The sequence below is a fragment of the Trichoderma camerunense genome, assembly GCF_050948025.1.
Source record: "Trichoderma camerunense strain CBS 138272 chromosome Unknown V8C40scaffold_19, whole genome shotgun sequence".
Classification (NCBI taxonomy): domain Eukaryota; kingdom Fungi; phylum Ascomycota; class Sordariomycetes; order Hypocreales; family Hypocreaceae; genus Trichoderma; species Trichoderma camerunense.
Window position 1 is genome coordinate 146943 of NW_028145351.1, and position 22848 is coordinate 169790.

The 22848-nt window shown below is 44.8% G+C and overlaps 6 protein-coding genes across 6 annotated transcripts; 4 read left to right on the forward strand and 2 right to left on the reverse strand.

Moving 5' to 3' along the window:
• Positions 1-2172: 2172 nt before the first annotated feature.
• Positions 2173-6277, forward strand: V8C40DRAFT_282089 (uncharacterized protein; the record flags this gene model as incomplete). Its single annotated transcript, XM_083221726.1, has 9 exons — positions 2173-2728; positions 2783-3750; positions 3891-4104; positions 4232-4920; positions 5006-5093; positions 5123-5595; positions 5655-5813; positions 5906-5999; positions 6126-6277. 9 exons carry the CDS (start codon positions 2173-2175, stop codon positions 6275-6277), a joined length of 3393 nt encoding a protein of 1130 aa, XP_083069133.1.
• A 355-nt stretch (positions 6278-6632) lies between these two features.
• Positions 6633-8123, reverse strand: V8C40DRAFT_84067 (SET domain-containing protein). The gene is made up of 2 exons (XM_083223507.1): positions 7297-8123; positions 6633-7236 (listed from the first exon to the last, which is right to left on the reverse strand). Exons 1-2 carry the CDS (start codon positions 7990-7992, stop codon positions 6694-6696), a joined length of 1239 nt encoding a protein of 412 aa, XP_083069134.1. The 5' UTR covers positions 7993-8123; the 3' UTR covers positions 6633-6693.
• A 1278-nt stretch (positions 8124-9401) lies between these two features.
• Positions 9402-10098, forward strand: V8C40DRAFT_254515 (uncharacterized protein). The gene has a single exon (XM_083217837.1). It carries the CDS (start codon positions 9495-9497, stop codon positions 9975-9977), a length of 483 nt encoding a protein of 160 aa, XP_083069135.1. The 5' UTR covers positions 9402-9494; the 3' UTR covers positions 9978-10098.
• Positions 10099-11935: 1837 nt separating this feature from the next.
• On the forward strand, positions 11936-12446 carry V8C40DRAFT_269493 (uncharacterized protein; the record flags this gene model as incomplete). Its single annotated transcript, XM_083220090.1, has 3 exons — positions 11936-12202; positions 12251-12286; positions 12339-12446. The coding sequence occupies 3 exons, from the start codon at positions 11936-11938 to the stop codon at positions 12444-12446; spliced, it is 411 nt and encodes a 136-aa protein (XP_083069136.1).
• A 543-nt stretch (positions 12447-12989) lies between these two features.
• Positions 12990-18072, reverse strand: V8C40DRAFT_254518 (P-loop containing nucleoside triphosphate hydrolase protein). Its single transcript, XM_083217838.1, has 3 exons — positions 17692-18072; positions 14002-17641; positions 12990-13898 (listed from the first exon to the last, which is right to left on the reverse strand). Exons 1-3 carry the CDS (start codon positions 18025-18027, stop codon positions 13183-13185), a joined length of 4692 nt encoding a protein of 1563 aa, XP_083069137.1. The 5' UTR covers positions 18028-18072; the 3' UTR covers positions 12990-13182.
• Positions 18073-20102: 2030 nt separating this feature from the next.
• Positions 20103-22649, forward strand: V8C40DRAFT_254524 (mitochondrial carrier domain-containing protein). The gene is made up of 8 exons (XM_083217839.1): positions 20103-20915; positions 20978-21064; positions 21144-21270; positions 21340-21457; positions 21529-21715; positions 21778-21949; positions 22019-22151; positions 22209-22649. Exons 1-8 carry the CDS (start codon positions 20700-20702, stop codon positions 22231-22233), a joined length of 1065 nt encoding a protein of 354 aa, XP_083069138.1. The 5' UTR covers positions 20103-20699; the 3' UTR covers positions 22234-22649.
• Positions 22650-22848: the final 199 nt, after the last annotated feature.

Sequence of the window (22848 nt, forward strand, 5' to 3'; positions counted from 1 at the left end):
CCATATACAGTACTTTGTACTACTTACCATCGGAGATCTTCCGCACTTCAGGTGCAGCCGCAATAGCTGGCAGCTTCCCCGCTACCTATTGATGTGAAGGATTCGGGCATCCATACATGTATTAGTGTACATGTACGTAGTGTGCTATTTGGGAATAGCTGACCATAGCTCCATAGCTGTCCGATTGTCATTGCTACTGGACATCGCGTTTAGATCATTGATCATTTCCGATATATTGCATTTTGATAGATGAATCCATACTGTGTTATCTCATCAAGACGATTGGAAAGATGATATCCTTTCCTTTGGAGGTGAGAGTGACAGCATAAGCCCGATGGCAAGCACCGTCTTCTTGGTTCTTCTGGGGTGACCTGTTCCTCATCTTGCACCTAGGTTAGCGATTTGTGAAGATCAGAACCAAACAAGGCTCTGCAACCCCAACAGTAGTAGCACGCTTCTTATTGCCTATTTTCGCTCTTTATTTGATGTAATCTTTGTTCAAAGCAGAATGGAGCCATTGTGAAGGATGGCTGTAATGAGCAGCCTCATACCCGTCGGTTGCTCTAACAAATTTCGGATGCTGTTTCATCACAGTCTGTCTTCCGATCGTGGCATTACACACCAGCACGATGGCCAAAATTACGAGGCTGGGCTCTGCATTGCAGCATACATTGCGTCTTTTACGGTGACCAATGGCATGAGCTCAACTCGTCGCTATCGTAGTACCCCCTCGCCAGCTGAACAGCGCCAGCCCTGCTCTCTTTCCCAGGGAATTTCAGCCTCTTTCATGGGGTTTATGCACAGTGTAGTACTTTGACGCATACCGATATTACCCGTCACCGAAAACAACACGATAACTCATAGATAGAGGTTGGTGTGACGACAAGGCGTCTGTTCTTTGTCTCAGCTCGCAAAAAGGCAACCGCAGATAAAAGCGACGAAGGCAGCTTTGCGACATACAGTACACACTTTTACTGTATCTTGAGTCCATACTGTCAAAAGTCTCGAGCTTGACTACAATTGAGTAACAAAATCAGCTTCAATTTAAATAATGACGATCTCCCTCCCTTTCGCGTAGCATCTGTGTCACGCACCCCTCCCTTGATGATCACAAAGAAAAGCTGTTAGATGCAGGTCTCAGAATTTTTAACCCATATGTGGCACATATATTCTCAATTAAGAAATGCTCGTCATGATTTAGGTCCAAGCATCTTTGGCGGCTGAGTCGCTTGAACCTCAAGGAGTCTGATAGGTCGCCTGACGCAAAACTCTTCCAGGGATATCTCTGGTCACCTTCAAGCTGACTAGCTCAATCGATTCATCATATGAGAGAGAATGAAGGACCGGGAATGGGCGAATATGTGGTGCAGCTAACGTAACTAAAAAGGGTCTCTTCAATTCTTCCACAACTGCTTCCGGATGAAGTTCGCCTCTTCGGCGTTAGCATGTATACAAAAGCTATGAAATGTCTGCGCCTCGAAGCTCAATCATGGCTTATATCCCATGACTACGTTGCAAAAATGTGGATTGACTGCGTGAGAGTTGTGTATCATTGTATCGGTCTTCAATCTCGGATGTAAGTGGGTAAAATAGACACATGCGTGCACGATCGGAAAATACAGCCATCCAGAGTATACAGTGCGAAGTATGAAACTTAGCTCTGCGTTGTCCTTATACTCTATGTACAGAGCACATACATTCTGAGACTATGGTGGGTTGCATAGGCATTCAATTGGATGCCTACTTATCTTTCCTGGGATTAACGCTCGACTCTAATTCGAATCTCGTTCTCCCTTGCATATGCAGGTGACTTGGCAGTAACGATTGTGCCTAACAACCTCAGGCAGGCCTTCCAGTAAGTCTATTATCCAGTTAGCTTTTGGACGCATCGCGCATGTTGTAATACCAATATAGCAAGTGAGTCAACTCTTACTAGTACACAGCCGCGGCTGGAAGCACACGCCACTGCAAACGTGTATATATGTGTAGTGACGCCCACCATAGGTAGTAATACTTAATTAAATCCGATACTTTAGATTGCGGTACGATTTAATGATTCCTCAATAACCCATCTCGTATGTTATAGGGTTAAAAACTACCTTATCCAAGCACGATTACTTCTTTTTATATCCCATATTAGCAAATCAAGTTCGTTAAGACACGACATCCGCTATGCAAATTCGCAGTCCACAGCATCTGATCACCAATATCGACATCGTCGATAGAGCCTCCTCGACTGCTCATCCTGAGTATAATGTACATGGATCTCTAGTTTCTATCGACTTAAACTGCCCTGCAGACCTTTTTTTTGGTCGCAAAAATCTGGTTGCTAAATTCAGCTTCTCTTTTACAACACAGATTCAAGACGGGTTTCATAAACCTGTTGCGATACAACATGCAGAAGTGGGTTATTACGCAGTCAACAACGACATCAAGAAATTATTGGACGGCTCAAATCGCCATGACCTCGCAATAAAGCCAGAAACTTTTAAGGATGGAAAGGCCGACATAGAAATGCCACAGCCTTACGATAATGAAAGCAATGATTTCATTAATATCAGGATTGTGGTGCTTCTGAACGCATATCCATCAAACATGGAATTGTCCGCGTCTATGGCCAGTTTGTCTACAACGGATGGAAAAAGCCGACCCAGTCGTGCCTTTACTAGTGTTCCTGGCTCTCATATAACGCCATCTCCGAATGAAACCAGACTTCAAAGGCTTCTATGTTGGACCGCAGCCCTTGGTCATGAAAGCTTGTTTGCCGCATATCTTGACCAAGACCCATATATTCTTGATATGGAAGACGAGTTTGGGATGACGCCGTTCTCATGCGCAGCCTCAGCGGGCCAAACTTCAGTAATCCGACGAGCACTGCATCAACGCGGTAGCATTAGTGCTAGAGAAAAGACTACTCGGGGCCCTTCACCTCTCGAAGCTGCGGCACTCAGAGACGATACAGAAATGCTTGTTTCATTCCTTGTATTTCTCAAATATTTCGCGACATTGAGGGATGAGATCCCTGAGCTCGACAAGATTCCTCCACTAGAAAAATTGCCGGCTCTTGAAGAGAAAGACATCGAAGATGAGATCAGAAGAGCGGTTGACGATAACCAAACAGCGGTCATTGAGAAATTAGTTCTAATGCGTCTCAAAGGTGAGGCTGAGAAGGAAGAATGGCTGGCCCATCAGATGGTGAAGGCAGCAGAGGCAGGTGCCCTCAGCCTTGTCCAAGTTTTAAAATCCTGTGGTGCACAGATATACTCTGAAGTCGATGTGGTGATTGATGGAGAAGTTGATTATAAGACGACACCTCTTATGAGCGCGATAAATCATGATAGAACAAGGGTTGCAGAGTTTCTAATTATTCACGGTGCTGGGAACGAGGACGCATTGCGGATTGCTGTCAAAAACAGACAACACAGTATTATTCGAGCACTATTACAGGCCGGAATTGTGGTGAAAGGAGACTTCAAAATGGAGCTACTCAATGTTGCGACCGCACAGAAAGACTCAACAACTCTGATGTTGCTTGACTTAGAAAATGGTACGGGAAAGTTGGCAACCTCACAAGATCTAGAGCCAGCCGTCGACGAGCACTTTGAAGCAACAGTAGTCACCTTCCAGGAAGACAAACCCCCGGATTTTGAAGAGTTTAGTGTGGCCAAACTGATGCAGAAGTCAAGCAATTTTTTTTCATTGAATAACAGACATAATAAGTTCAAATGGTTTCATTTGCCAGCAAATAATGTAAGTGGTACCATGGTGTCCTTTACCTAACCCTTTGAGCTTAATGGATTGTTCTGCTAACATTTGAATACAGATGAAATGGGCCGAGGTGAGTTACATCGTTGAAACAGAAACAAAAACAAAATAATTTTCTGATTTAGAAACAAAAGGCTTTAATTGGCAAGATATACCATGAAGACCCTTCGCTAGCTTATAAGGTCCTGGAGCCGAAGCGGTGGGTCAAGAGACAACACGAAGGAGAAAGAGGTTCCCCACACGCACGCTTCATGATGCCAGCATGCCACGATTTTTCAGAGGCCTTCAAGGATAAAAAGAGTGAGAGTACGCTGCGACTAAATGCTTTTATTTCTATTTGTGATGAGACAACTTGCTGATATTAATAATAGAATTTGGAAGTCTTAATAAAGATAGACACGTGTTTCTCTTCGTTAGTATATATGATGCCTGATTTGGTGCATTTTCAATACAGTCACTAACGTAGCAATGAGAGTGCAGATGCCTTATCTTCATTGGGATGAAGAAGATGCAGTGCAAAGAAGATCAAAATATCTAGCAGAAACTCCCTGGGATGTGAAGACTTCCAATCACCGGTTGCGGAACGAAAGTTCTGCCGCCCCTGAAAGAATCGAAAAGGAGAAGATGCTATTGAAAAAATATCTGCTGTCGGAGGATCATCGCGACTCCAGTTCCCGTCACGTTCTCCACATCCGAAGGACTTTGGATCAATATATATATCTCAATCCGAATGAGGCAGCAGTTCGAGACGCCGATCAACCCCTCCACCGGTATCAAAAGAAGCTGAACCGAACAAACCGCACCGATGAGAAAGTCCCGTTGATACTCATGACCGTGGATCAACTTTGGCTTTGGATTCTCGTTGATCTATCCGGGAAAGCAAAGGCAATCGTTACATGCTTTCCGTCTAGAGATTGGTCCGACGTTGGCGTGAAGGCTGCGGCGCCGCCTACTCAAGCAAAGTGGATATTGGATCGAAGACGGACCACTGACGTCTTGCAACTTACAAAGTCTTATATTGGGCAGACACCCAGAGCTGTGAAATCACCGTATGATCTTGCTGATATTATTGCCAGCAATTGCTCAGGAGCCCTTTTTAGCAGCCCGTCTTTCATGAACTTCGCGGAGGTGTATGAAAACTCTATCAGAGATGTGGTACGTTACGCATCCTTTCTACTATGACCATAATACAGACGACATAAAATGGATTATTGATTATCTCCGAGTTATTATCCGATAGAGAAATGAAGAATCTTTGCTCTTCAGCAAATTCAATGCTTTAATGAAGGCTCGTATGAAGATCATGATGGATGAATCTGAAGCAATGAGTAAGCAATACATGATCATGGATGAGCAGTGATTAATTTATACCATCATCTAGCTAACGAAACTGCGCATGATATAATATCTCTTCAACAACAAACTAATACTACTGTGGATCTTTCTAAAGAGGACCAAAGATACGCCTATCGTATTTTGATGAAAGAGACAAATGATGATGATGACAGCGAAAATCTGCCCAATGATGAACGAAAAGAAGCATTTATCAAACTACTTGAAAAGATCGGATACAATATTCTTGATATAACCTGCGAAATTACCATTCTTAGGCAGATCAAGATTATGCGAAATGAGTTGCAAATAATGGAAAAGGTATTCAAAGATCAAACAGAGGTTCTTGAAGCAATGGATGAAATCATACGCACCATGGAAGAGACCGACCAAAGACAGAGTCTTTCTCTACGTACCGTGTTTCGACAATCCAGATTGGTAAAAGAACTAATTCAACATGCGCAAAATCCTGATTTAACCGTTCGTACCTCATTTCTCGTTTTCCCCCATTTTGGTCTTTTGAATAGATGGGTATAGCAAAGGCTAATATGTTTTAGTCACAATTGAATCTCTTAATCAATCTAAAACAAGAACAGAGTCATATGATTGACGCTCGAGCTGCCCGTCTTCAAGCTGAGCAAGCAAACAAAATTAAGAGTGCTTCTGAAAAGTTGAATAAAACTCTGATGGTGTTTACAGTTGTTACTATCATTTTTGTGAGTTTCTTGCAGGATGGACACTTGGAAATCGATCACAAACATTGAAAGAATTTTCATGAAGTTGTGTACTGATGTGAAATATCTCATAGCTGCCCTTATCCTTCATCGCCGCTTTCCTAGCTATTCCTACTAAAGAGTTCGGTACTGGAACGTTATCATTGGATTTCGTAACAAAAATTACATGTGAGTACTAGGATAAATCTATACTGATATTGACGGGGAAGCCCAACAAAATGTCGTTGCATTCACGTCTTCATTATGATCCCAGAGGTCTGAAATTGTAAGCTAATGGTGAATTGTCCTTATTAGTCTCCATATCCGCGGCTATATCCATTTTGTTGATTGCAATTGGGTTTGCAGCGGCTGACTGGCGATTTGAATGGTTAAAAAAGGCAATTTCATTAATGCTTGCTCGTAAAACAAGCAAATCAGATAGTGGTTCGGAGCGCGGACTGGTTTGACTGTAAGGGTCTGACAACACAGAGTGGCCTCAGGTTACAAGGCTTGGTAAGATGAGTGATTCAGTTGGACTTTTAATAGAAGGCGATTTTCAAGGCAAACGAAGATATTGTATATTAATCAATAGATATAGCGGTTTTGGAAATATATAAAGAGTAATACATAACAGACCTCCGAAATCTGCTGCCATTCAATATAATTTAGGACTCTGAACGTTTCGTCAAAATAATTTAACACAAATCAGTTATCATGATTCTATTAATAATAGCTCAGCTGAATAACGTAATGTGCGGAACTTCATTATTAGCTTCACGAATGATTTAGGGTCAATCAGCAATCCGCTACTGCTAATATCCTATTGAAACAGCGTAGGCTTTATTCAAACTCTTAACTGAAAGTTAGTGATGCATTTTATGTTTTATCTTAATCGTGCTAACCAGCATGCCTCTTTCTCGGGCTCCTTTGCTAGGCTCCTCATCAGCTGAAAATCCTCATCTTTAAATCCGTAATCCAGCATGCCCAACTCAATTGCTAGTCGCGCATATCGTATGGTATCCCAGTATAGGCCCTCCGCACAACTCGTCAAAGCCGCATACCAATATGCTAAACTTGAGGGAGCGTGCAGACGTTCTTGTTGATAAAGACTAAGAAGCGCCAGCGCCATTTGTGGGGGCGCAGTTTCCCAGTCCTCCAGACGCTCACGTATGGTGTTAATCTGGTCGAGGCGCTCATCAGACTCATGAGCCAGGTCTGGATGAAGGCTACATAAACTGCAAGAACAATGAAATCCCCAGAGGGTGGATAACTTCTTGAGACGGTCCTCGCGTGACATGTGAGGATCAATATATGTGATGGTAATCTCGGTACCAGGAGTAATGTCCGTCATAGCGTGCACGTAGTGTGTAAGGGTCTCTTTGTCAAAAAAGTAAGCCGCATTGGGGCGACAATCATGGTTGAGACGCTGCTGATTGTTAGGTCTGATGGTTCATTTGCTTCGGTGATATATAGAGCTTGCACTTACAGCTGTCTCAGGGAATACGGCGTAATATGTGGCCCCATGCAGGTCAAGTACAAAAGCATTGGTGTCAATCCGATCACTCAATGGATCTGTTACAGGGCTGCCATATAGTGCCGAAAACATCTGCTTCGTTCTTGGAGGAAGATTGTTGACGGCTGCATGTTCCAGCTCCAACCATTCTTCCGTTTCTAGCTCTCCAAAAATCTCGCTGTCTAACATCAATATGGGGGTATGTGCGAATATCCTGTCCCCACGATGCAGCATCTTATTTGCAATGAGACCACGCCCTCTCCCAGGGAGCTCCTTTTCTTCGAATGGTGGTGATGGTTGCTCATTGACTCCTGATAACGCATCTTCGTCAACAAATGCTGGTAGTTGTTGAAAATTCTCAGCGCGATCGGGTGTTGTTAAAATGGATATGCCTCTACCACCTGCAAAGGCCTTAGATGAAAAGACGCAAAATGTTTCAGTGCTGTTGTGGCAATTGTCTTGCGATGTCCATGGAGATGATGAATTTTTGAGAGAGACAGCATTCAAGTGATCCTGACCAAAGTATCTGCATCCTTCTAACTGATCTTGTTGAGAATGCGGGACCTGAAATAAAGCCGAAGAGCAAACATCACCGGAAATAATTCGCTGCTGGAGCGCCAAAGACGCTGCTGCGTAAAGGAATATACTGGGAATGGTGATCAACTTCATCTTGCTTCCCTAGTTATTTAGGAACCAAATGTATATGTCAAAAAATGCTCCCTCCAACTTCAAGAATAACACAGTGGCTTAGTCGTAGAGTATGAATGGCTCTTTTGTAAAATAATCAGAGCTCTTGTCAACGTGACTGTTCAATTCGTAAAATTGAGGTCCAAAAAGTGAATCGTGGTTGAACATAAGAAAAAGAGAGAGAAAGAAAGCTAATGTGACCGTGAGGTATGATCGCCAGGTGTGTTAGGAATTAGCCGAGTTCATGGCACAAGCAATGTTGCTGTGTGCTGTAATTAAAACACTAGACTCTTGTTCCAGCCTACTAGATGGAGGCCACAGCTATCTCTGCGTTTCGTACATGTGTCATTTTAATAAGAGTATTAATAAGAACAAGGTGAATTCAGTTCTCGATCATCAAACTGTTGCTGATGCCTAAAATTGATGTACGAACCTGTTGATGTGTCCAGAACTACCGGCGGTTACCTTTCTAGTGGCCAGTTGTTCGTCTTCGTTGCAGATATTTCGGGCTTTTCAGCGAACTTAGGCGTAATAGATAGGTAGGCGCAGAGAACTATGTACATGCAGCTAGTAAAGTGGCACTGAGGGGTCGTTCATGTATGACAACCGCTGTAAGAGTCTCGAACATCTGTTAGATTCGAGTATCAAAATAACCTTACTTTGAACCTTGCGAGTCTTGGAATTGGCATGGCTTAGAATTGTGACCACCTAACCCAATAGAAAGCGGCTGTTGATACTACATGAACACACTACTAGTGTGTTCATCTATTGATAGGTATCAATAGAGAACCTTGTGAATCTCAGCTGATCGAATACGCGCGTCACCGCCCTAGTGCTACAAGCAATTCCTCGGGTACAAAGTCCGACCATGGCTCTTCCTGGCGATCACTCTACTTTGTGCCGAGGTGATCTTTATGCACTAGGCGATTTTACGCAGTTTGCAGCAGCTATGAGTCAGTTTCTGCAGCAGCAGCCTTTAAAGCAACACGGAATACATGCATGTTAAACAGGATGATGCTTCTCAGCCCCACGTGTGTATCCTTCGCTGCCCGAAGTAACAGAACTTTGTAATAGGATGGATGACTGCTTGCATGCGTTTATTTGCATCTTATACCTTGTTTAGGTAATGGCCGGTCCTCCCCTTGCTGTTGAAGTTTGCAATGTATCTTTATTCTTCGTAAAGAGTGATGCCATCCTCAACATGCTCTTACTCAATGCCTGCCTACAGGTGATCTGTGCGCGGGAAATAAGCCGCAGGTGGGAATGCTTCGTCACCACTAACGAAATAAGACCACGTTGAGTAACTCGATCCAACTTAGCATGGGTGCGGGCACGTGCTCAATTTCTTTTTGTAGTCGCGGTTCCGTCGATATATTAATAAATTGAATAGCCAGTGTATTATCTACTTGGCAATATTTACTTCAACACATCTTTCTACGTGACAGCCAAGGGTACAGGACATACGACTCTACATATAAACAAACATGAAGGCATCTCTCGCTCTCCTTGTGGCCACATGTGCCAGCAGCGCTCTGGCAAAATCGCTGGGTGATATCAACCCTGAAGTAGACGCACGTAACGTGGTTATTGGAGACTCCGAGCGCGCCGCAGCTTATCCCGTGGAAGCTTATCCATACGACGATGAAATATTTATCACGGATGGAGGACTTGGAAACGGTAAAGACGATGGAAAGGGCAAGGGCAAGGGCAAGGATGACGGCAAAGGAAAGGGGAAAGGAAAGGACGATGGCAAAGGGAAAGGAAAAGGGAAGGATGATGGTAAAGGAAAGGGTAAGGGGAAAGATGACGGTAAGGGCAAAGGGAAGGGCAAGGATGATGGCAAAGGAAAGGGAAAGGGGAAGGGGAAGGATGACGGCAAAGGAAAAGGAAAAGGAAAGGACGATGGTAAAGGAAAAGGGAAAGGGAAGGGTAAGGACGATGGTAAAGGCAAAGGATATTTGATTTAGCGTATATACAGTATACAGCTTGCCAGTACTCTCATTACCTTAGTACCCAGGTGCCATTATACAATAGGAATAACAGAACCTTAACCTACCTATACCAAAACAGAGATAATGGGTTTTCAAGATTGTGGTAAGATTTTGTTGCTGAAGCTAGTATAGTATATACCTAGTAACGATGATTCATTAGCAAATGTTCAGATTAGCCTTCAAAAATATGTGTAATTGATCTTTTGTAATTTGCTTTTATTGCAAGTTGGCAAATGGCCTTTGTGTGACTTGTATTTTAGGCAGTATATTGAAAGCTGCTTGAATAAACGTTAGGGAAAAGTGTCAATGGAACTGGCTCTCGCAGGTTATCAAACCGCAGAGTGGTATCAAAGTCTGCTTCTAAAGCAAGCGAAACGAGCAGAAGTCTGCGACCTACCAACAATTTATTGTTTGGAGGACTTACATGAAACTGTATATTGTCCATAACACATGTATAATACGGATGATAACATAAGAGATGAGATCAATAGACATAAGACTCGCAACTACCAAGTGGGTATGCAATTAGAACATAAAACACTCTCAATATGTATAGACATATAAACATATATTGCCAAAAGTCATGACAAAGATATCATAAATCTATTACTATATAACAATCGAATCGCTTATGAGATAACGGCAGATACTGGTAAATTATTAACATCCAATTCTTACCCCGTTGGATCCACTTCCGGCGCTCAACTGTCTCTTCCCAGAGGTCCATTAATGACGGCACTGAAGGCCAGACCGTGAGTATGCACTTTTCTTACCAATAGAGTAGCTAACTTCTGTGAAATCAAATTCGTTTACATAATTATCTTCTTACATAACAAGGAAAGATGCGCGTTACCCCAGAGTGCTATGGGTATAAATGAGACACCATGTCTAACATCTAACATCCGCGGAAACGACAAATTAATATCTACCGCATGGTTGCAATTCCTACATACAAGCATCGGCCCGATTTATTTACGGGACTCGAGTGTCACAACAGAATGCATAGTTATACGATATATTCTGGACACATTAGCCGGACATGCATTGTTTATGATGCTGATATCAACTGAGCAAGCTGCATTGCCTTTCATTTATCACAATGTCAAACGTGAAACTAGCATGTTATATCATCGTAATCTATGACTACACTTACGTGATATTTCCATGAACATCAAATCTCCGAAATTGCCGATAAAATAAACTCACCGCGGGTGTCATGTACCAGGGCAAGCCTAATTGAACCCTGTACCCCGTAAAGGACGGATGCACCCCGTAGAAAGCGAACATCCGCCTTTTTAAGCATAAGATTTAGTTAGTATATTAGGCAAATCTCACTGTTTTCGGAAACTCTTGCCTTCTTGGCGGATTCTCACGGTGAGGACCGAGGACCGGCTCGGAGTTTTTCTAGCACTACATTGGCCCCGATCCTAGTGCAAGAATGACAAGAAACACAATTATCCAGCAGACTTACCATTACATGCTCGAGATTGAAACATTAAATAGATGTACTGCTTAAGTATAGCAAAGAGGCTAATACCTGGTAGCTAATGAAACTCGTATGACTCGGTCGTGATGATGTCTTCCTTCACTGGGGCTGGACATAAGCGCCAGCGGGTAAAAAGAAACATACTTCGTCCACTCTTCTTACATGCGTATCGTCCTTCATTAGACATGGATGTCTGTTTAAATTCAGTAGGTAGTATTCGATTACATATGGTTGCATTTGATGACTCTTCTTGACCTCATTGATGAATGTATACAATGGCAATTTGATGAATCGGACCAATTCATCTCCCGAAGATTACTATTATCAATATATTATTAAAAGGTTTAGGTATATATAGCCTTCATGCCAACTGAACCGTGGAAATCATCATCACCCATCTTCTTACTTTCGCCAGACCGAGCCCTGCAATCCCCTACGCGCCTTCATCATGCAATTCTCAACTGCTACATTCGCCCTTCTTGGCCTTGCTCTCACTGCTTCGGCAGCCAATGAAAAGCTCTGCTTTCCTGCTCCCGGACAGAAGAACAACGTTCCTCAGTCCATCACGGACCTCGATGCTCAAGTGAAGGTCGACTGGGCTACTAAGCTCTGCTCTCAGATTGACTTCTCAACTGTTGACGCCCAGTCTGTTACCACAGACGTCGCTGACGGTGTCGACGCACCGGAAGACGGAAAGGCCTACGGCCTTAACTTGGTAATTTTCTCGCGATATTAATTACTATGTAATACTAACGAATCTTAGGTCACTGTGGCCGTTCCGGATGAACAATCCTGTGTTGTGAGTTTTACAGCTTCATAGTATTATGATACGCTAACACTACTCAACTTAGTCTTATGCCGCACAAACACTTACTGCTGATGTTTGCCCCAGTGGTGGTGCGTTCATCGACCTGGACAGCGCCCAGGAGGAGTGGTTCACCATTGTTGCTCTCCACTAAGGTATGGAGACGGAGAACTAAGGATGAAACTTATAGCCTGAATTTGAGTCTAGATAGTATAGCCTTCAAATAGCTATGTCTTGGATATTTCTCATCTGCAAATACAGTCAATGAGTCGGAGAGGGTGATATTGCAATGTTTCATGGTGATACAATTTTGCGTGATAGGATGTTGTATGCAGACAAGTAACAAGTCCAAACGTATGGTTGTATTGTAAATCCCTAATAGGCATTTTGCCAAGAGTTCACCAATGGCTAGGGGTACTTTCTCCAATTCGGTAGTTCTATATGAATGCAATGCTACCATTGACGTTTACCACTATACTAATAACGGAAACCTTCAACTACCCGATTCACCTTCAAGTTCAGGACTTGAGTGGTATTTTCCATTCAGTTTTTCTCATACTGCTGACTTTAAAGCTGATTCAGAAGTTTATTCTTGGCTAAGCGATGAATCAATTTTATCTTTGACCGTATCGCTTAGCAATCATCGCTTTACCATATTCATTTGGCAGATAAGTTAAACCATTATACAGAATAGCTCACTCTGGATCTGTACGATTGTGTGCTTTAACACTTCTGGAGGATCTTCTTCGTATTCCATTATATTTTCTGTGCTTGGCAGTTTTCCCAAACTTGCAAATGCCCAACCTCTACCCGAGCACCTTTTTCTACCATGTTCATTACTAATTATAAGTCCCAAGGTTCTGAATTTTAACCTTGGTGTTTGGAAATGTCTATTTTGCTGAAATCAATCTCACCAATTCGTCTTTCTCACCACTGTGAGAAATCATCTCCTTGAATATACCGTCCTCAATCTCCAGCAACTCCTTTGGCGTACCAAACTCCGCGGTCACACCATCCTTGATCACCAATATCCGATCAAAGTCAACCACAGTGCTTAATCGATGGGCGATAACAAGCAGTGTCGAGTCAGAAAACTCCTGACGAATGGAGTCCTGAATCAGTCTATCAGTCTCCATATCGACGGCCGACGTCGCCTCATCCAAGAGCAGAACTTTGGGACGTGACAGAATTGCACGCGCAAGGCAGAGCAATTGCTTCTGGCCTTGCGAAAGATTAGAGCCACCGGATGCGACCGGGGACGAAAGCGAGAGAGCAGAGTTGACGTCTGACTCATTCTCGGTCGCGGTGGGAGCAGATGAAACTGAGTGCTCGTCGAGAACGGCCTCGGGAGCTGGTGTGCCCGGAGTCGAGGAAATGAGATGAACCCTCATCAAAGCCTTTTGAAGCTCGTAGTCGCTAAACTGGCCGAAGGGATCGAGATTCGTGCGAATAGTGCCTGAGAATAGGAAAGGGTCCTGCGGAATAATGGCCAGACGGGTGCGCAGATCCGAGAGTTTGATCTTGGAAATATCGACGCCGTCAATCGTAATGCTGCCGGACCTTGTTTGAAGGAAGCGGAAAAGGGCCAGTGATAAGGTTGATTTACCTGGTTCATGTCAGTGCATCATATCTGCAGATAGAAAAGGGAATACGGGTGGATAATGGGCTCAGTTTCAGCCCATATGGGAATTTAGTTGGATCAAACTTACCTCCACCAGTTCTACCCACGATTCCAATCCGCTGATTGCGTTCAGCAGTAAAGCTCAAGCCCTTCAGAATAGAAGGCAAGCCCTCCGCATAGCCCACTTCCAGCTTCTCAACCTCTATTCTTCCCTCCTCAGGCCAGCTTGCGCGCACTTCCTCTCCACCCTGGTTTTCGATTTCGAGATTTTGATACTCAAAGATACGCTCCGTGGCGTTCATGTCAAGTTCTGTCTGAGTAGACACAGAGATGCCCCAGTTGATAGCATGTCCAAAGTTCAATGCAAAAGAAAGGACAAAGCCGGCTAAACTAGCATCGATATTGGGCGTGGTAACAACGAAAACACCAATTACGGCAGCAAACATGGAAGCCGTAATGCCGATGCGAATCATGAGCCACATTCGAAAGGCGGTGATGTACCAACTGCAAGCTGCCCAGTCGTCAATAAGAGCGAATATCCTCTGGGTAAACTCGGGTGCCTTTGAGAAAGCTCTGAGGGTTGATAGACCGCTGAGCGAGGACGCAAAGTGAGAGATGACGGGAGATTTGTTGGTAGATTCGAGTCTCTTGAGAGTTCGTGCTGCAGCCATGTATTGTTGAGCAAAGTAAGCACATGCAACGAGAAGAATGATGGCGATGATGATCATGAATGGCGAAACAAAAAGAGCTGCCACCAATATGCCAAGCATTTCCCAGGTCACCGTAGCAAAGTAATAGAAGTTCGTAGCCAACGAAGAGTCCATACTAGTGAAATCGCCAGTGAATCTATTCAGAATTCTTCCAGTCGGCACAGTATCTAGCCATCGGAGGGGTGCTCGAAGCACGCTGCGCAAAATGCCCTGGAAAATCTTCCGCGATGCACGGAGTGAACCGGTGTAAACACAGTAGAGACGACTGACGGATATCAACACAGAGATGGTCGAGATTAAGCAGTATACTCCAAGATAGAACCAGAGACTTCTAGCTTGAGTCTCGTTTTGGAAGCTCGTAGCCGCATTTGTCGTGTTCGCATAGTCGTAGTCCATTGGCTGGCTGAAGAATTGTGTCTGCAGCGTCTTCTTATACTGATAGACCATAACGTGCATAGTGTTGTCGACTTGCTCGTATGAACTGGCCCATATTTTGATCCAATACGTACGGCCAAGGGTGAGACTCTGTGCGATAGCAAATAGAAGTATAAGAAAAGACCAGAAGGGGATTCCGCTAAAAGCTTTGAGGTATCCAGCATAGACGGCCGTTTTGACTCTGCCAACCTCCCGCTTCTCGTCCTCAACAAGTTTCTTAGGAGCCGCCTTAGCCTTGGGTGTCGCATCCAGCGCCGGTGTCGTGGCAAGCTGTCCTGTCGATTTTGCATTGACATCCCTGTGAGCTTCTTCAGCCTCATCTGCTTCAATTATGTGCTCTAAAATACCAGTGCGTCGCAGCTCCTCTACCGAGCCGGAATGTTCGACAACTCCATTGACGAGATGCACAGCGTAGTCGGCACGCGGAAGGCACAGCGAGGAATGGTGAGTGACCAAAATTCGAGTTCTGCCCTTAGCAAGTTCTCCAAGAAGAGCATTTGCAAAGACGTGCTTTCCAACATGCGCGTCAAGAGCGCTAAAGACATCGTCGATAATCATAATACCGGCCCTCGAGTATAATGCTCGTGCTAGAGTCAGTCGCCACTTCTGTCCACCACTCAGAGTTACTCCTTGAGCTCCAACCTCGGTTTCATCGCCGTCTTCAAACAGACTGAGATCCCGGGATAGAGCGCAAGCGTCGAGGACTTTCTCGTATCTAATAGGGTCAAATGGGAGGCCAAAGAGGACGTTGTTCTTGATTGTAGCGTTTTCAATCCATGGAGTCTGAGAAATAAAACAAACCGCCGTAGGAAGAATCCAGTTAGCGGCTGTCGCCTTGCTATCAAATCGTTGTTCTGGAGCAGGAGCTTTTGGGGCCTGAATATAACCACTCAAGACCTCCGCCTCACCCAAGATGGCTGACAGAAGGAGTGATTTTCCAGATCCAGTCGGTCCGGAAATGACGCTTAGGCAGCCATTGGGAAAGTCAAGGTTGATCTTGCGCAGAGCAAAGCGGTCGTCGGTGGGATCTTCAGAACCAAATGGAAACGTGACGGTCGCATCGTGGAATGACACTGCAGGCCCTGGATGGACATTCTCCGTTTTGTTCGGGGCGCGAAAGAACTTGTCGATTCTATCACAGCTCACCTTGGCATTGATGGCCGTAACCAACAACAGTGGAATATGGCCCACGATGCCTTCGAGGAACATGAATAGAGTAATGGCGGTAAAGGCGACTGATGGCAGCAGTGTCCCGTTGATGTATGAGTAGGTGGCCAAAGAAAGCGACGTCAAGACAATTGGAGTAAACTCTGAAGCAATCGCCATGTAAATGTTGTTGATTCTCGTCCTCCAGAGCATCGAAAGCTCCTCTTCACGAATATTCTCAATCTTCTCCGTCCACTGGGTTTCGATTGCGGAGAATTTGATCTGTCGGATTCCCTGAAGAGCTTCTGTAATGATTGTAGACCTCTTGTCACGAAGCTTCATGAGAATCTTTTGGTTGCCGCCGTATCGTGAAGCAAGAGCTCTGTTAATCGGAAAGAGGACCAAAATGCCCAACATTCCGGCACACAAACTCTGCCAGCCGACAAGATACAGCAAGAAGATGGTAATTATAGTGAATTGTCCTCCGCAGTTTACGTACTGCCCACTCTGAGATCCAAATCTGGCGATTGCATCGCAGTCGACTGAGAACATATTGACAATGTCCTGCTGTGATCTCATGTTTGGTTGCTGCTCTTGCTCATTTCCATTATCGGCTTTTTTAGCGTCTGGGTCCGAAGACTCTTCTTTGGGGATATGACGCGAATCCTCCATTTTCATCAACTTTTCGTACATCATTCCCGTTAAAGTTGATCTCATCGGGACAACAATATCAGCCGTCTCAGACCACATGACTCTGGAGTCGACCAAGCGCGAGCTTATCGTAGCACCAACAATTGCAGCAACCCATTTCCACGCGACGGGATCAATGATGTCGAAATGTTCGCGAGTCTCGAGGTGACGAAGTAGTTGCAAGTTCGCAAAGGCGGGAGCGACATCAAAGAAGTTTGTGAAAAGAAGAGCTCCCCACATCCAAATGAACCGCCACCGAAACTTCCACATAATGTGCGCCCATAGCGGAAGGCGATCAGCCTTGAAAATGATGTCCTTGAAGCTCGCAGTGGCATTTTCTGATCTAACCGTATAGTCCATTGCGGGTAGATCAGAATTCTCAAACTTCTCCGCGGCTGCTGCCCGAAGCACATTCATGGGCCAGTCGAAGCTATATCTGGACCAAAGACTGAGTGTCCTCTGTGAGTCGACGACTCTTCCATTTGGGCCAAACACATCTGGGCGCCGTTTGATGGAAGCGATTGTTCCAATCAAAGCGACCGCCGCACCAATTTGAATCCATATCAAGATTGAAGTGATAAAATGCCTGTCTCGTTCCACATAATAGAGGTCGCGGATTCCGTTAAGAGTGACTGCAGCGATACCAATGATCAAGAAACATGTTCTGCCGCTCGATGTTACGCTGTTAAATCTTGTTACTGGTTCAACTTCTCGCGACGCGACCAGAAATTGCACAAATAGAAGTATCTAGACCCGTCAGCTTCAGAAAAACTAGATTTCCTGCCATAGAAGCTTACCCAGGCAAAAAACAGCCACCATGATCCCAACAGAGGTATTCCAGAATACCCAGGTTCAAATTTATGATTGACGGCGGTGAAAATAGCAGCTGCGCACGAGAGAGCAATTGCTAACAGTGCGATAACAAATATGGCAATGTACTGGGCTTTGTTCGAGAATCGAGCTATTGAGTCTTCATTTGCAGCTCCATCTTCATCCTCGTACGTGAGCCCATCCTGCTGTGGATTCTTTGCACGGGTGATTACACGAAGTCTTCGAAGATACGGAAAGGAGCACAGCGCGACAAGCAATGCCAGGCCTGCAACCGCATATTCTGGATCGTAATCTAGCCTCATACTGTGAGTCTAGCTGTTGTCTACATCACCATCTCACGACTTACAGTGGCAATCAAAACCAGAACATTAAGGCGGAAAATTCGCTGAAAGATATTTAAATAAAAATTACACCGATATCAATTTCGGGATCCTGATTCCGAGGAGGATTCTCGTCACCGCGTGAGTCAACAGGTCTGATCTAGACTCGATGTGGGAGGTACTTTTGTCTGCTTTGCCTCCCTATTCGTCAGCCTGGCCAGCCTTAGTACAAGACTTTTTGGTGGTTCCTTTATAATTCACGCTTTCTCCAGGACTGTGAATCCGGTCAATTATACCGTATGAATGCTTTTAAGGCGTGTTGTGCACTGTTTCTATTTCAACGAGCGCCTTCAACAAACGTTTCATATATCAGGACTATGCAATGGGTATATACTCGTACACGTAGTTACTGACCACCATCTGAACAGACGGAGCCTTGCCCGTATGCAACCTGTAGGCAACAATTGTACTGCCTTATCAACATCCTACCGCGCTAACGAATCCTAATATGTATACGAAGTAAAGAAGCGGCATGAGCTAGTGATTTTAATATGTCCGGATAGCGATAATAAGTATTAGCTCCGGCTGCTAAAGATCAATGTCTGTGGAGAAGCCGTCCACATCCGTTGCGGTGGGATGAAAACACGGAACTCATCTCATCTCCATACTCGTACTAAAAGCGCCAAAATCTGTAGGATACGCTTCGGCGTATTCTCCTCCACCCCCTTAACGTGCTACTGCAGCCGTTCTACCCGTTCGACTCCACCCTTGGTTGTAAACTCGGAGTAATTTTCCCCAATCACACTGAATACTCGGGGTAAGCAAAGCTGTATGCAAAGATATTATCCGCGTGTAGCGCATTCCATCGCTTCAAAGGATGCTAGCAAAAGTGAATTTTTACTCACTTCGGATGACTCGCTCTCTTATCGTATCTGCAATTATAACTCTAATCAGTCATACTTGCGGTGTCAAAGTATAATTTCCTCACAGAAAGAGACGATCTATTTTGAAAGGCGACAAGCTTGATAATGTGAGTTTCTCTTTCTGTCGAGCTGGAACTATATGAGTGTGTAATTCACTGATATGCCAGTACATCCATCCTCATACAGATATGGAAGCGAGCATAGTGTAGCTGGAAGGGGACATTTTTATGCTTCGTAAAGGCCGCGATCGCGAGAATTGATGGAAGCTGTGTGTGCCGAGGCTAGAGTTCTGAACTGCGGTTGAGGTTGAAGAACCATTGCAATTCCAATCAGAAAGAGCGATGACTCAATGTCACTTCATGGAACTTGTAACTTTGACTCATCTTCATGCTCTGGACCGTTACTATTGCATTTACCTACTCGTACCCCACCAAACCAATTTACAGGAGGTGAAGTGACTGCGACAAGACCTGATGCCTATTCCTAGCGCCAATGAATCTGCTATGTTGGTATATATACGATTTAGGCGGCTTTGTTTTGCTGGCAATTCAGATGAATACAGTTACATATAATATCTCCATGGTTGATTGCAGACTAAGTACGGAGTATCGCCGCATAACGACGGATATACATCTAACACAGAGTCTCAGTTGTGTAGACGTTCCAAAGCCCCTATGAAGACCAATCTACTCACATTGTCGATTTCAGTCACCTTGGCTAATCTACGTATCTAACGACCCAAAAATCCCAAGACATCTGATATTCCTTCATCACGTTGGGACGGAGCATCTGTCTCATCGATCCATTCATGGCCGTACTCTATTGACACACATTTGCCCTGGGGTACCTGACAAGGGTTTCATGCAGTCTTAATCGAGTAATGTCCCGACCCTCGATCATCGTGTGAACTTAAAAATTTCTCCGCAATACGACTCTAAAAATGGGAGGCATGAATGAAGCATACAGTAAACTACCTACTCCGTATTAGCTCAATGCTAATTTTGGGACTTTCTTAATGCAGGCAACAACGGGGCAGATGCCGTTTCCCCTCTTGCGTTCCACCTCCGATGGTGGAGGGTTTATAATACTCTATAATGTATGAAGTAGTACGCTTGTCTGAGGTATGTGAAATGAGAATGATGGTTGTAAGAAAGATAAGAATTTATTGTTTTTAAGTCGTGGTTGAGTTCATTTTCATTTCAGTATCGCTACGCACACAAGCATGGATGTATGCAGCGTCACTTGCAGGGTGGACACCCCCTTTGAAGCATTTTGCCGGCAAGACAGCATCCTTCACACTCTTCATGACGAGGTAAAGCTCGAGATGCACAGCCAGCCATGATAAGAGAACGATTTGAAGTCAGAATATTGCACACGTGTGCCAAAATCAGAGCCACATCGACACACCGGGTTTGGGGAGCAAATGCCCAATTATTCCCGGGACTGACTTGGCTGTGCACGTATCTCATGTAGGCGCTGACCATGATTTCGCAATTCCCATCCGCCCTTGCATCACCCGTGATGACCAATCCAGCAGTGCATTATTATTCGCTACGTTTGGGCTCTTCCCTTGCTGACACCAATCTTCCATGTATCTGCCGTATGAGATAGCCAAGCCCTTGGTGATATTCTGATCGTTTTGAGAGCCGCAGCTATCTGTGAAACCTTCAATTCCCGGCATTAGTTCGTCGTAGTTTTATTGCCTCGTGCGACGGTACGCAAGCCAGCGCCATGGCCCGTGAAGACGATGTCGAGACACAATCAAGGCATGATGAAAACACGCCGCTTCTAGCAGGAGAGCAATCGGAACAGCCCCGACTGGAACCGCAGGAAAACGACAAGAAGCCGACTAGTTGGTATTTATGGAGGATCTTCTGGGCTATTCTTGCCGCCCTTGTCCTTGCCGTGTTTATCAAGGGCTGGATTGATGCCGACGGAGATGTCAACGTTAGTATCACGGACGCGTATTTGGTGGCAATATCGCTTTATATCTGACAGAAGTTTCTCAGTTTGACTTGGAGAAAGCGCTCAAGAAAGCGCTTGGAGGCGGCTTGAGCGGCGCGGCTGCCATGGTTCTGCAGGTCCTGCTTCTAATGGTACAACCTCGCTCGCCCACTCATTTCCTTTGTCATACTCGAAGCCGAGCTGCGACTAAGATTCTTGGTTCTTATGTAGCCTCTTCGAACTATCATGAACTATCAGTACCGCTTCGGAACCTCCTTCACTAGTGCCACACAAATCCTCTACGCTGATGGAGGATTCGGCCGATACTATTCGGGACTCGGAGCCGCACTCATACAAGGTAAGATTCCTCATGATTTCCTATAGCTACTTACCCAGGGCCGCTAATTTTCTATATGTGACAATGTAGGACCTGTGGCGAGGTTTGGCGACACAGCAGCCAATGCTGGAATTCTGGCCTTACTGCAGTCCAACTCATACCTGAAAGACCTGCCTTCACTTGGAAAGACAGTTTTTGCCTCTCTTTGGTATGCTAACATCCAAAAAGTCCATCTAACGTTCCACAAGATGCAAATTACTAAGAATACCTAATACTAAGCGCTGCCGGGTTTCGCATGATCCTTACACCTGTTGACACCCTCAAGACTACCCTCCAGGCACAAGGCCCTAGCGGAACTGCCCTGCTTCGACAACGAATCAAGCAACATGGAGTTGGAACTCTGTGGTGGGGAGCGTTTGCTACTGCAGGAGCAACATTCGTCGGCCATTATCCCTGGTTTGCGACGGTATGATTCAGCTCTTTAATCTCTCTTCCACGTTGATAACTCAATTGCTCACTCTACTGCAGTACAATTTATTGACAGAAGTCATCCAAGAACCACCAAAGAGCGACCTATTTCTTTGGCTACTGCGTCTGGCCTTTATAGGATTCGTCGCATCTGTTATATCCGATTCTGTGTCCAACTCCTTGAGAGTGATAAAGACCTACCGACAGGTCAATGATACCAAAGTGTCTTACGGTAAAACATCTCCAGATTTTCACTTGCAGTTTTCTATGCCGTATCGTTTTACTGAATCCATTTTTACAGGAGAGGCTGTGCGATTGGTGGTTCGAGATGACGGAGTATCGGGGCTGCTTGGGCGCGGACTGACGACGCGCATCTTGAGCAACGGTCTTCAGGGGCTACTATTTTCCATTCTATGGAAGCTATTTCTAGATATGTGAGCTTATTTGGACACTTCAAATCGTCAATAATCTACTGACCAAGATACTTATAGCTGGGAACAAAGGACAAAGTCCTAGAGGAAATTAAGATGTGATTTTTGGGATTCTTCAACTGAACAAGCATGCATAGGCACATTACTCAGCCTGGATTAATGAATGTATATGGTAAAAGACACAATGCATGGCAGATAAGAAGAAAGGTCAGGCGATCTCGTCAAAGACTAGACCCATAACACAGTGATTAGTCTTATTACACACGACGCCAACAAATGGGTGCTCAAGTAGTGTGAGTAAACAGCTACAAAGCCTACATCCAGACCTCCAATTACATTTTAATAAAAACGATGACGCCGACCAGTCTCACTTTACCCGCGTACTCGCTGCGATACGCTCGGCAGGGGCTCGTAGAGGTACTCGTTGAACAAGGAGGGAATGTATCGTTTCTCAAAATGCCAGCGTCCCTAGCTATCTGCGCCTAAGTAGAACAACACGGATCATCTTCATATTGGATTGTTTCATTGACATGTCCATTCTCGCCACTGAGGCTGAAAGCGAGAGATGGCAAACAACTTTAAAAGGGCGCGGGCTCACCGACCCGTTCCGCATAAGACGGTCATGGCACAATGCATTATTGATGGGTTGTGGAATGCGAGTCAATACTACTCAGTACTATGTGTGTGAGTGAAGCTGCAC